Below are 13,416 nucleotides of genomic sequence, written 5' to 3' on the forward strand. Positions count from 1 at the left end.
GTCACCACTCAGTACTGTATGCAGTGCACCGTCTCCTGCCGGGGGAGGGTTGCACCATGAAGGGAGGTTGCCTCTCCTGTGTGCTTTGGAAATGGCTGAAGCCAAATGCCACCAAGGGAATTGCCTAACGCTGCCCCACTATGGACGCGTGAAGAGCTCTGTGTGCCGGCATGGGGGTCCACACAGTTGAGGTGAACACTTAAGAACATGCTGGAGCAAACCAGCCCATTTCCATCCCAGTTCACCTTATTTTTTCTCAACTGAGCAGTCACCCTCTACTTTCCCTCCCACTACCTACAGAGTCTAAGACTGAGTCAAAAAGTGCAAGTCCTCCACTGTGAACACACACACACACCCCGACACCGACATCTTTCCAAGGTGGGACCACAGCCTTCAAGCCTGCTCCAGTGCTCAGCTTTTTACCCTTCCTGTCCTACTCTGTCGGGTGTTCCCGCCCTTCTTTTAGCCTTACCCCTCCCACTCCACACAGATGCCCACTCTTCCTTTATGCCCCTTGTTCTTAACTAAGGAGACTGCTTTTTAGTCTTACTTCAGGCAGAATATTAAAAAACAGTGTGTGGCTCAGTGCACGGTGTCTCTTGCATTCTCCAAACTGGATCTGAGGTCTAGCAGAGTGCATTTTAGAGCACATTTTAGTCCTAATACCTTACAGGAGGAAGGCTGGTCTCACCTTTGCTCGGGCATGGCAACATTTAACTAACCATGATCGAGGTTTCACTGTGTGAAACATTAATAGGTTTCAGCAAGTTGAGGGTCAGAGGCCCCATAGTACACACGATACTGGGAGAGTGAGGTGATAAAATTTTTTGCAATTTTTGAGATGGAGGGAGGTTGCACTCAATGGCCTTCTGAGTCGGAAGTGTCTGTTGGCCTGGGCCTTGTGGATTTTCCTCCATTAGAAGACAGAATGCTTTTAGCAGCAGAAGCAAACCAGAATTAATCATAACCATTAAGCTTCTGCCCACATCTACCAAAAAAGTTGGACTTGGGACTTCAAGTCAAACTTCATTTAGTAACACTGAAGTTGAACATAAATGTAAAACCAATCACTTAGTGGTAAAGAATGCTGTCTTTGGAGCCAGACTGCCTGGGTTTGAATCCAAGCCCTGAATCCATGTTGGCAGTGGCTCTGTGTAAAGAATCCGCCTGTCAATGCAGGAAACTCAGTTTCCCTCCCTGGTCTGGGAAAGTCCCACATGCCATAGAGTAACTAAGCCCAAGAGTGCCACAACTATTACGCCTGCGCTCTAGAGCCCAGGAGCCACAACTACTGAGCCTACATGCTCTAGAGCCTGCGCTCGCAGCAAGAGGAGCCAGCGCAATGAGAAGCCCACACTGCCCTGGAGAGTAGCCCCTGCTCGGTGCCACTAGCGAAAAGCCCAGGAAGCAGCAAAGGCCCGGCACAGCCAAAACAAGTAAATGGGACAATACAGCTGTGAGAGACAAATGAGATAGTATGTGCAAGGTTGTTGAGCAATGCTTAACACAGAATAAGCGCTCCATAAATTTTAGCTATTTTATCAAAAGTACCCAGAGCTGCTTTCTCTTTCTAGCTGGACTTTAGGGAAAGGGGCAGGAAATGAGTCCTGAAACATCTTAGCATATTTTAGAAAACATAACATGGACCTTAGTTATTACCAGTGAAAACCTCTCCCTCTATTCCTACCAAAGTACATTTTGATCTCAGGTACCCAGATTTCGCCTTACCTTGATGACGCAAATGTGTGCCTCATGCACCACGAGAGGCGGTTTGCCCCCAGGTCCTCTTGTCTGGGGACATCTTCAAAGGCCACACCCACCGTGTAGTCCAAACACTCATCCACCTCTACCTCCCAGTAATGGCGCCCTCGGACTGGAATTAGGTTTCCCATGACTGCAGCACACCTGATTTTAGAAAGTAGAAGTATGTGTCATTTGGGGTGACCCACGCCTGGCTGTGCAGGTGAGTGACACCAACTGCTAGGGTCAGTCAGTAAGTGGTCAGGAAGGGTGGAGGCAGGTGTTCAAACACCTCATTTGTAAGGCGGCACAACCTTTGCTCTCAAAGCTCAGCTGCCCGATGCTGAAGATCAGAAGAAGATTAGTACACTGCTGGCCACAGGTGAGGAGGAGACAAGCCCACTCTGTGTGCTTTTTCGGCAACCGGGCTTTTTAGAGTAACAAAAAGATTTGGTTCACTTGTTCCTTAAAAAAGAAAGAGATTGACGACTTTCCTTGTGGTCCCGTGGTTAAGACTGTGCTCACAATGCAGGGAGCCCAGGTTCGATTCCTGCCCTGGAGCTAACAGTCCACATGCTGCAACTAAGGCTCAGTGCAGCTAAATAAATAAATATTGAATGAACAAGACCACAGGCCCAAACTGGAGTTCTGTGTGCCAAGCCCCATGTCACCAGTAAGCAACAACTTAGTTACAGTTTTACCTTTCACCTAAATGGAATTTTAAACCAGTCAATCAGAACACTAGTTAGGTAATATGCTTGAGAGACCCCTGACCTTTCCTAAAGGAAAGTAACCTTACCACAGCCAACTTGCTTTTTAAAATAAAAAAAATTTTTTTTTTAAATTTTGTATTGGGGTATAGCCAATTAACAAACAATGTTGTGATAGCTTCAGGTGAACAGTGAAGGGACTCAGCCACACATATACCTGTATCCATTCTCCCCAAACTCCCTTCCCATTCAGGTTGCTGCATAACAGTAGGTTCTTGTTGATTATCCATCTTAAATATAGAAGTCTATACACATGCATTCCAAACTCCCTGACTATCCCTTCCCCACATCCTTACCCCCTGACAACCATAAGTTCGTTCTCTCAGTCTGTGAGTCTCTGTTTTGTAATTTTGTGTCATTTCTTTTTAGATTCCACATAAAAGGGATGTCGTATGGTATTTCTCCTCTGTCTGACTCTTCCCTCAGTAAGACAACCTCTAGATCCGTCCACGTTGTTGCGAATGGCGTTATTCCATTCTTTCGAGTGGCTGAGTAGTATTCTCTTGTATGCATGGGCCACAGCTTCCTTATGCACTCCTCTGCCGGTGGACATTTAGCCAACCTGCCTTTTTTGCCTGGAAATATAATTTCCTTGTTCCTGATCCCTTCCACCTGAAAAAGTCTTTCATTCTGTACAGCTCCTTGGACCTCCTTTCTACCTGCTAGATTAGGGGCTGCCCAACTCAAGAATTATTGGGAAAAAGTCAGTAAGCACTTTCAGAGTTGCTCAGTTTCATTTTGTTTCTCAGCGCAGGTAAGAACTTGATTGCTTCTTGTTCCTCTCTGCCCCGCCAATCCCGCGCTGAATGGGTGGAGGCAAGGAAGGGTAACGCTGCTCCACTGTACTCTGTGCTGCTCTGCCGCCACAAGCCGCCACAGGCGTGCGTGCTGGTCGCTCAGTCGTGTCCAACTCCCTGTGACCTCGTGGACTGTAACCCGCCAGCTCCTTTGTCCGTGGGATTCTCCAGGCAAGAACACTGCAGTGGGTAGCCATTCCCTTCTCCGAGGGGTCTTCCCAACCCAGGAATTGAACCAGGGTCTCCTACGGTCTTTACCATCTGAGCCACCAGGGGACAGGCAGTAGGTGCGTAACACATGCAGTAAGAAGGTCAGCAGGAGCCAGCGTCAGAGAAGAGACAGTTACGAGACAGTCCAGGACGCAGGCAGGGAGGCTAGATGCAGCTGTTCATCGGCAGCCCCTCTGGCCGCTTAAGTCCTTTCTTCCTTAGAAGATCCTCCTGACTCTGAGACCAGCCCACCATTAATTCTTTCTATCCTGATTACCAAGTTGCTGAGAACTGTGTTTAATATTTAATCTTAAAAACAGAAATTAGCCCTTGAAGTTAAGCCATGTTCTTTTTTTTTGCATCCACTGCTGTGATTTTTCTATTTCAGTAGGGTACATTTGCCCCCCCCCTCTTTTTTTAGATTTTTTTTTTAATGTGGACCACTTTAAAAGTCTTTATTGAATTTGCTACAATATTGCCTCTTTTGGGGGGTGGGCAGTGAGGCATGTGGTATCTTAGCTTCCCCACAAGGGATCAAACCCACATTCCCTGCACTAGAAGGCACAGTCTTAACTACTGCACTGCCAGGGAAGTTCCTTGGCCCCTATTTTAAGTCTTCTTTAAGTATTTGGAAAGAAGTAAGGTATAAATGGGGGCTTCCCAGGTGGCACCAGTGGTAAAGAACCATGGACAGAGGAGCCTGGTGGGCTACAGTCCATAGGGTCACAGAGTTGGACATGACTGAAGCAATTTAGCACTGCATGCAAGGTACTAATAAATGGCACCCCACTCCAGTACTCTTGCCTGGAAACTCCCATGGCTGGAGGAGCCTGGTAGGCTGCAGTCCATGGGGTTGCTGAGAGTCGGACACAACTGAGTGACTTCACTTTCACTTTTCACTTTCATGCACTGGAGAAGGAAATGGCAACCCACTCCAGTGTCCTTGCCTGGAGAATCCCAGGGATGGGGGAGCCTGGTGGGCTGCCGTCTATGGGGTCGTACAGAGTCGGACACGACTGAAGAGACTTAGCAGCAGCAGCAGCAGCAAGGTATTAATACATCATTTTGACCGTAAGTACTAAGTTCTGAAAATAGCATCAGTCCAGACAGACAGGGCGCGTCTTTGATGGACACCCCTCCCTCAGGTCTTGCGCTTGCATGATCCTCATTCCTTCCACCAGCTTTGGCGTTTCACCAGGAGTTCTGTTAGAAAGCATTGCCCGGCGGGAGAGAGCTCTGGGCTCCACACTGAGGGGCTGGGCCCTTGTTCTCGCACTGCTCTGGGAGCCTGGGGCTCCGCTCAGAAGCCATGTCTCCCCTTCTGACATTGGTCAGACCCCTACTCCCCCTCCCCACCTCCCCTCCCCCCCTCGCTCTCCCTCATTTCTGGGGGTCAGAGCCTGAGGCCCCTTTCAAGGCTGCATCAGTCATAATCCACCAGTACCCGGATAACAGCACGTATCAGTGGAGTTCATGAACTGTTCGGGTGAGGTGCTGATACAGTACCTGGTAAAGTGGGCATCGCTGGGGACTGGCTCCCTAGGGGGGCCTCTCCTCTCGCTTCGCACAACCGTGAGCCCATCTTCGGATACAGTCAGCCGTGGATGGCAGGTGTGCTTGTCCAGGGGGAAGTAGCTGCCTGCGAGGGGGAGAGGCACATGGAGACCCCCCCCAAGCCAATCACTCCACTGCTTTCTCCACGTTGCACTCTACACAGGCCGGGCCTCACCACCCATGGCCAGCATTAGCTCCCTGTATGACAGTGGTGAGCCTGGACCTTGCCTGGTGATGCCCCTCATGCTAATAATGATGGCAGTTTACATGGGTCGGGCGTTACTGGGTGTCTAGTACTGAGCAAAGCAGTTTGTTGAGTCTTATCTCATTCACACCTTACAAGTATCCAGGTGTTAGTATTTCCATTTTGTAGAAGAGGAAACAGAGGGGCAGGGTGGTCCTATCATCAGCTGTAGATGCTAGAACTCAAATTGGAACCCCAGAGATGTCCCTGGTGGCTAAGACTCCATGCTCCCAATGCAGGGGGCCTGGGTTCCATCCCTGGTCAGGGAACTAGACCCCATGTGTTATAACTGAGACCCAGTGCAGTCAAATAAATAAATACTTCAAAAAAAATAAAAATAAACATAAAAATAACAACAACCCCAAACCCCAAGCCCATCTGATTCCAGTGGCTGCACTCTTCACTGGGAGGCTGTAAATACCTGCAGGTGAACAGGAATTTCTAATCTGCTTTCCAAGGGGAATAGGAATTGAGGGAATTACTAGGGATCAATTTGACAAAGGTTAGCAAAATCCAACTTTCAATGAGGGCAGTGAGAGAGAAGGGAGGAGATCGTAGAACCTTCTCTGAATTATGGTTAAAACAAAGCACATCAAAAAAAAAAAAAAAAAAAAGTTACACAATGGGGATTTCCCTGGCAGCCCCTGGGTTAAGACACCTTCCAGTGCAGGGGGCATGGGTTCCATGTCCGGATGGGGAACCAAGTTCCCACATGATGGGTGGTGCGGCCAGAAAAAGTAAAGTGGCCCCCTTCTGTAAAGTGGGCCCCCAGGGCTTTGATCGCCCCTGAGCCCCTTCCTAGCCTGATTTGCCATGTGTTCACATTAGTGAACGTTCATCAGTTTTTCCAGTGAAGTCACAGCAGCACTGGGTCTGCCACGAAGGGGTATCTTTGGGTCCAGTGAGTGTGTGGTGGGGGCACAGACCTGTGGTATGGACGGTAGCGGGCTCACTCCTCGCACTGGGGCCGCCCACGTTGAGGGCTCTCACATAGATGGTGTAGTCCTGCCGGGGCTGCAGCTGCACCAGGCACTCGCAGGTCGGGATGCCCACAACAGACCTGGGTGAGGAGGCGCGCTGGCATCACCAAGGGGCCGGGGCAGACAGACCCAAGCACCAGCCCCTCCCCACTGACCCCCAGCAGCGGCACAGGCAGGAGTGAGGCTCTCCTCAGTGCTCCCTCCCAGTTGGGTCCCCTTTTCTCATTTTCTTGTATCCTTTCTGTCTGTGGCTCTCGCCCCTCCAAGCTCCCCACTCTGTGTCCCAGGCATCCAGCACTGCACTCAGTCTGGGTCTAACGGTGTATCAGTGGGGCGTGCATGCAGTTGAATCCACAGGACCACAGCCTCTCCGAGGGCAGGGGCCAAGTACCACAAGCTAAGCACAGCGCTGGGCTCAAAGCAGGCTCTCCATCTGTGTTTATGAATAAATAATCTGACTAGAGCTGATATAGAGGGGCCCTGGGGGAAACTGAATGTAGCCGCTGCCCTCATAGAGCTTCCAGTCTAGAAGAAAGGCATTTCTCAAGCCATCACTGGACGAAACGTAAGATGGTAACATGACAAGCTGATGGTGTATTATGGAAGGTACACTAGCTGAGAGGTGTTTTTGAGCTGAACTCTGAAGAATGACTGGGAGGTAAATGGATAAGAAGGAGAATAGAGGATTCTCGTTCATAGAAGAAGCATGTGCAAAGGCCCTGTGGCAGGAAGAAGCATAGACAGCAGAAGGAGCTGTTAATAAAATATAACCCATGTGGTTGAGGGAGGGCGAGCTGGTGGGCAGGAAGGGGCTAGAGCCAGTGAAGGAATTTTGTCTTCTTCAGGGATGCCATGATTAGATCTATACTAGGAGAGTAGGCACTGCCCAGGTCACCTTGGTCCCTGACCAGCCTTCTGATGACCCCCAGTGAAAAAGGTTTAAAGTATCAGCACAAGTTGCAAAGGAAATCCAAACCATTTGGGGCGGGGGGTCAGACCACTGAACTCCCTTCCCTGCTCCTGAGGATCCCTGGAAGTAGATAACCCAGGTTAGCAAGCCCTGATGTGGTTATGGACACATGAAATCTACCTGGGACAAATCGGCTGGGGATGGGGGGTGGGGGGGGGGGGTGTCGGGGGCAGATGGCCAGGTCCCAAGCCCTGAATTTAGTGTAGAACAATCTGTCTCCCTAACAGTTGACACCAACCCCTCCTCCTCCATTTGTCTAAAGCTGGGCTGGTGCACAGTAGGGCAGCCCCTGGACTTGGCTGCCTTTCACAAGCTTCTGGACCGCCTGGCTGTAATCCAGAGGCCTAGCCATAATTCCCCCACTGTATACAGCTGTAGATTTGCGGGGTCTGCAGGCCCTTGTGGGTCCTGAGTCCAGCCCTCTTCCAGCTGTAAACTCCTCCAGATCTCTGCCAACCAGAGGGGAACGTGAGCCTCTAGGCAGCTGACCACCAGGGACACGATGTTCTTTGTACATTGAATTCAATTCTCTTTCATTTCTGCTTTTCTTGGTTCTTTCTCCTCCTCAAGTTCCAGCCAGGTGGGTTTCTGGGTTCCTCCCGTGCAGGAAGCTCACTCCTGCCCAGGAGCCAGGCCTTGCCTGCATCCACTCTTCTCAGGCCTCCTCCCTTCCCATCCATCTGGTCTCAGTTCAAATGTCCACTCTCTCCACAGTAAGCCTCCACCTCCACTGCATTCCCTGTTTCATTGCATATCTTTTCCCTTCACGCTACTGTGTGTTTTAAGCATTTGTTTTCTTGGTTTTTGTCTATTTCCCCCAACTCAGACTGTCAGCTCTGTCAGGGTGGGGAATTTTTCTCTCTGGGTCACCAGTGCCCAGGCACCATCTGTACACTCAATACTTGCTGAATGAATAACAGGAAACCCTGGTTGGACTAAGAAAGCAACCCTGAGGTTTACCACTTATTCACTTCTTCACTCATCCGTCATTTATCTTCAGTCACAACATTCCAGTTACTTCTCACGAAACTAAGCAATCTAAAATCAAGGTTCCTGTGTTTAACTTTCTCTCCAGATGCCACACTTCTCCTAAGCTGTGCCACTGCGTCGAGGCCTCTCGTGCCTAGCCAACGCCCCTTGTGACTCACTCAGTTACACCCGAGGCCCCCGGCGTCTCTGCCTGGGTCAGCTCCACCGTGTATGAGTCCACAGGGTTCAGGTTTCCAGACTCCCAGGAGATGAGCGCAGCCTCCTCGCAGCTCCTTATCTCTTTGCTTTTTATAATGGGGGGACAAGGCGCTAAATGCAGGGGAAACGGAGAGAGGAACAACCCTTCTGTTCACATCCAGCCTAGTGCTCCAGAACACAGCACACACCACGACCCCTCTCTTCCTGCAAGAGGTTCAGTGCAATAAAAGGCAAACCAGGTGTTTCAGCCTAGACAATCATGTCCCCCTCCAAACTCATATGTTGAAACCTATCCCTCAGAGTGATGATAACTGGAGTCTCGGAGAAGTGCCTAGGTACTGAGAGTTGAAGGGGTTTATTATACAAGGAAACCCAATGAACTCTCTTGCCCAGTTCCATCATAGGAGGACATAGCAACAAAAAGGCCACTCTGAACCAGGAAGTGTCTTCCCTAGACACTGAATCTGCTGGCACCTTGATCTTGTACTTCCCAGCCTCCAGAACCACGAGGAATGAATTTCTGTTGTTTATAAGCCATCCAATGTGCAGTATTCTAACAGCCCAAAGGAACACCAGGGAATCACTTGCAGATATCTCTGGAGTGGAGGATGGCTGCATGGTTCAAATGTGTCTGTGAAACTGTGTCCAAGGGCAGTACTTTATCTTCTTTTGAGACCAACTGTGAAAAAATGTCCCTGCCATATCAGGCATACAGATTTGGCATACTAAATAAAAGGAAAGAAGTGCCAAGCTATTCTAGTCCTTCCAAGTGACATCAAAGCCCTGCCCCCATCAAGACAGCTGAGACTTCTGGGTCCCCTTCAGTGAAGGTCCTACAAGTGGCCCCTTACCTGTCATGTACACCGCACGCTCACTGGTGGGGCTGAGGCCGGCCCTGTTCTGAGCTGTGACCCAAAATTCATACTGCGTGTTTGGCAACAGGTTTGTCACTGAGCAGTATGTTTCTTTGATGGTCATTGTAACCTCTGGGGGAAAAATGATAGGAATTAAAGCTTAGAACTTCCCTGGTAGTCCAGTGGTTAGGAATCTACCTGCAAATGCAGGGGACACCAGTTTGATCCCTGGTCTGGGTGGATTCCATATGCTGCAGGGCAGCTCAGCTCATGTGCCACAACTGCTGAGCCTGTGCTCCAGAGCCCTTGAGCCACAACAAGAGAAGCCACTACAATGAGAAGCCTGCACACCACAGCTAGAGAGTAGGCCCCACTCGCCGCAACTAGAGAAAGCCTGTGCACGGCAACAAAGACCTAGCACAAACATAAATAAATAAATGGAATTCAACCCCCCAAATAGGCCAACTGGCTCCAAGTTCACTGCACTATAATCTATTTTCCCTGAGGTAGATACAGAACTGGCTACCAATCCCCATCGGCTGTGTATGCGTGCCCCGCTGCAATGAGACTCTGCGGATCCTTCCATTGAGAGGACTGGTCTTTCCCACTATCCATTGCAGCTGAGCTTAACCACGTGACTTTCTTGGCCAACGGGATCACTTCAAACATGGTGCAAGCAGAGGTTTGGGCAGTGCTGGAGCATGGGTGCCTTGTCCTCTTCCTGCCAGGAATGCTTCCATTTCCATGAAACGACCCTGGGCTAGCCTCCTGAAGAATGTGATCATGATGTGAACAGAGGCCCCCAGCATTGCAGCTGATGCCCTAGACGTAAAAGCAAGGCCATCCTAGCCTGTCCAGACCCTCCCAAGCTGGCACAGACTAGAACTGTCTCGTTCATAGAATTATAACAAATTCTATCCATTTCATAGAATTGGATATAGTTTCTAATACAACTATCCAATTCACAGAATTATAATAAATAATAAATGTAATTTAAAAAGTGGAAGTATCATTGATTTACAATATTAGTTTCAGGTGTACAACACAGTGATTCAATATTTCTATAGATCATATTCCAGTTAAAGTTATCATAAAATACTGTATATATTCCCTGTGCTGTACAATATTGCCTTGTAGTTTATTTTATACATAGTAGTTTGTACCTCTTAATTCCCTACTGCTATCCTGCCCCTAGCAGCAAATGAATGAACATAAAATTTGTCATTTTAGCTTATATGTTGGGTATATGTGTGTGTGTGTGGGGGGGTGTTACACAGCAAAAGCTAACTGATACACCTCTAAACATGCCCAGACTCTTAAGGCAGTGACAGGTCATTAACCCACCCTCTGATATCAGTTCCTTTATAACAAAGTGCTCATTGAAAAGATCTTTACTGGGACGTCCCCAGCAGTCTGGTGGTTAAGACTTCGCCTTCCAGTGCAGGGGGCACAGGTTCGATCCCACATACCTCATGTCCAAAAAACCAAAACATGAAACAGAAACAATATTGTAACAAACTCAATAAAGACTTTAAAAATTAAAAAAAATTGTGATCAAAACACACACAAAAAAGATCTTTATCAATCACCAGGACAAAGCCCCCTAACAATGGCATTTTCTGCAGAGGGTGCCAACTGGGCTGATTTGTGGCAAAAACTATGAATCAGATCTGACTTTCTGGTCCTCAATCTCCCCTCCCATTCCCTCTTTAGTCCTTATTCTCTCCCTCATTTTGGATTAAACTTACTTTTCTCAAGAACTCCCGTTCCTTCCTAATCCCTGGGCAGACAAATCGTCCTCACCTCTGGCACTCAGAAGCCTTCTATCTGCATAAATAGGCACAAGGGGAGGAGCTCCAGGCAGGGAGCCTGCGGACTCAACTCTCATTCTGGTTCTGCCATAACCTGTGGTGTCCCTGCGTGTCCGCTCATCTCTCTCTAGGTCATCCATAGGATGGAGATCTCTGAATCCCTTTCCCAGTCTTGCTCTGACCCCATGCACACAGAACAGGCCCAGCCAGGCTGGCCCTGATCCTTCAGATGCTCAGCTGGAGCTCCTCTGCTGTCTGATCCCCTTCTCAACAGGAGACTGACTTATCTACAAAGAGGGGGCATCTCCCTCAGCCCTAACCCTGCGCCAGCCAGCTCTACTGCCCTGGGAAGAGGGCGGGCTGAGGACTGCATGCAGTGGAGGCCAGGTTCTTTCCACCTAGGAATGTGGGTCAGATTAGTAGCAGCCCTTCCAGGCTGCAGAGCCCTCCTCGGCCCCCTGGGGGTCTGCAGACTAACTGCCCCGCCCCGCACCCCAGGTTCTCCCAACACAGGGTGACCTCTAGGAAAGCCCGGCCACCCTTACATGCCAGGACCTGCTAGAACCCAGCCAGTCCCGCTGGGCCTCCTCGAGGAGGGGTGTCCCCACGCGTCCTGCACATGGTGCAGCCAGAGACCCATCATCCCCAGGGCAACCCCGATCTGATGGCTGTGGATACGCTCCACGTATCTGAGCCCTATGATTCTCCCCAGCCAGGCCTCAACTTGCCTTCTGAGCCTTTCCTGCCATGCCCACCTGCCTGCACGCCACCCTGCAAGGAGCTAGGTATGCAGATTTACCCCATCGCCGCCTCCCCAGGGCCCATGCTGGAGCTTGTTTCTGCTCCTGGCAGACCTCACCTGTTTGTTCCTTCCCAGGCGAGCCGTCCTGCACTGGCCGGTAGGATAGCTGATAGCTCTCCACAGTGTCATCGGAGTACAAGCTCCAGCACACTCGGACTGAGGAACCCGTGGCTGAGTTAGGGGCCTGTGGGTTTATCACTGGAGCAGAAGGAGCTAAAAGAGGAAAAGGGAGGAAAACAAAGATAAGTGAGGAGCCTTCACTTAGAGGCACCAATGGGAACGGCCGCTTTTATAGGACAATCCATCCCTCAAAGCATCCCTTGGGCTTCAGAGATGGGAGAGGCAGCCCGGGTGGCAGGCCAGACCTCCCAACCAGGAGCCTCAGTAAAAACCAGTTGTGTCCATCTTACTTCCCCCAACACGAGCTGGGGGAGGCGGGGTTGCTGACAGCAGCTCAGGCTGGGGTGTTTGCAAGTCCTGCCCTAGGGAGGGATGGGTCCTTGGACCCCACCATGCCATCCAAAGAGGCAGGACAGCCAGGACCACAGCACCGCCGCCCTCAGTCCTACAGCGAACAGAGGAGGGAAACAGCCTGCAACAACTGGCTCCTTCATTGTGATTTCATTACGATGAGAGATGATAAGGTTTGGAAAAACTATGCATTTTCAGAACCAACTTTTTTTTTTTTGGACCGCGCTGTCTTCATTTTGGCATGGGGGCTTCTCTAGTTGTGGTGTGCAGGCTCCAGAACACATGGGCTCAGCAGTTCAGAAGTTGTGGTGCTTGGGCTTAGTGGCCTGGAGGCACGTGGGATCTTAGTTCCCTGACCAGGGATCAAACTTGTGTCCTCTGCATTGGAGGTGGATTTTTAAAATTATTTACTTATGGCTGTGTTGGATCTTTGTTGCAGCACAGGCTTTCCCCTAGCTGTGGCGGGTGCTCAGGCCATTCTCATTGCAGGGGCTTCTCTTATTGTGGAGCGCAGGCTCCGGGGCACACTGGCTTCAGTAGCTGCAGCACATGGGCTCAGTAGTCATGCATTCTGGGCTCCAGAGCACGGGCTCAGTAGCTGTGGTGCATGGGCTCAGTAGTCATGCATTCTGGGCTCTAGAGCACGGGCTTAGTAGCTGTGGTGCATGGGCTTAGTTGCTCTGTGACATGTGGGATCTTCTTGACCCAGGGATTGGACTCGTGCTTCTTGCATTGGCAGGCGGATTCTTGACCGCTGAGCAACCAGAGAAGCCCCGGAAGGCAGATTCTTAACCACTGGCTCACAAGGGAAGTCCCCAGAACCAGCTTCTTTTGAGTCCATCTACTGAGTTAATACTTTTCTTCTCTGCGGGTTAAGAATTCTTCCTACCCCACCCCCACACACATCCAAGAAACATTCCTTGTGTGTCTTCTGTAATTCTTCACCCATGGCAGCATATCCTTCCATCCAGGGCTTTCAAGAACATCCTTATTTTCAAATTCTGAAATTGTTCAGACCAGGAAGG

The 13,416-nt window shown here is 50.0% G+C and overlaps 1 protein-coding gene across 1 annotated transcript in view; it reads right to left on the minus strand.

Moving 5' to 3' along the window:
• The window catches only part of FSD2 (fibronectin type III and SPRY domain containing 2), a 35,758-nt gene that overhangs the window by 1,326 nt on the left and 21,016 nt on the right, over positions 1 to 13,416 (minus strand). Inside the window, exons 7-12 of the mRNA XM_012098516.5 lie at positions 11,978 to 12,133; positions 9,305 to 9,439; positions 8,414 to 8,564; positions 6,242 to 6,375; positions 5,024 to 5,156; positions 1,729 to 1,905 (exon numbers count right to left, since the gene is read on the minus strand). Coding sequence (XP_011953906.3) covers positions 1,729 to 1,905; positions 5,024 to 5,156; positions 6,242 to 6,375; positions 8,414 to 8,564; positions 9,305 to 9,439; positions 11,978 to 12,133 — 886 coding nt within the window. The remainder of the gene's footprint in view (positions 1 to 1,728; positions 1,906 to 5,023; positions 5,157 to 6,241; positions 6,376 to 8,413; positions 8,565 to 9,304; positions 9,440 to 11,977; positions 12,134 to 13,416) is intronic.

Source organism: Ovis aries, chromosome 18 (genome assembly GCF_016772045.2).
Source record: "Ovis aries strain OAR_USU_Benz2616 breed Rambouillet chromosome 18, ARS-UI_Ramb_v3.0, whole genome shotgun sequence".
Classification (NCBI taxonomy): domain Eukaryota; kingdom Metazoa; phylum Chordata; class Mammalia; order Artiodactyla; family Bovidae; genus Ovis; species Ovis aries.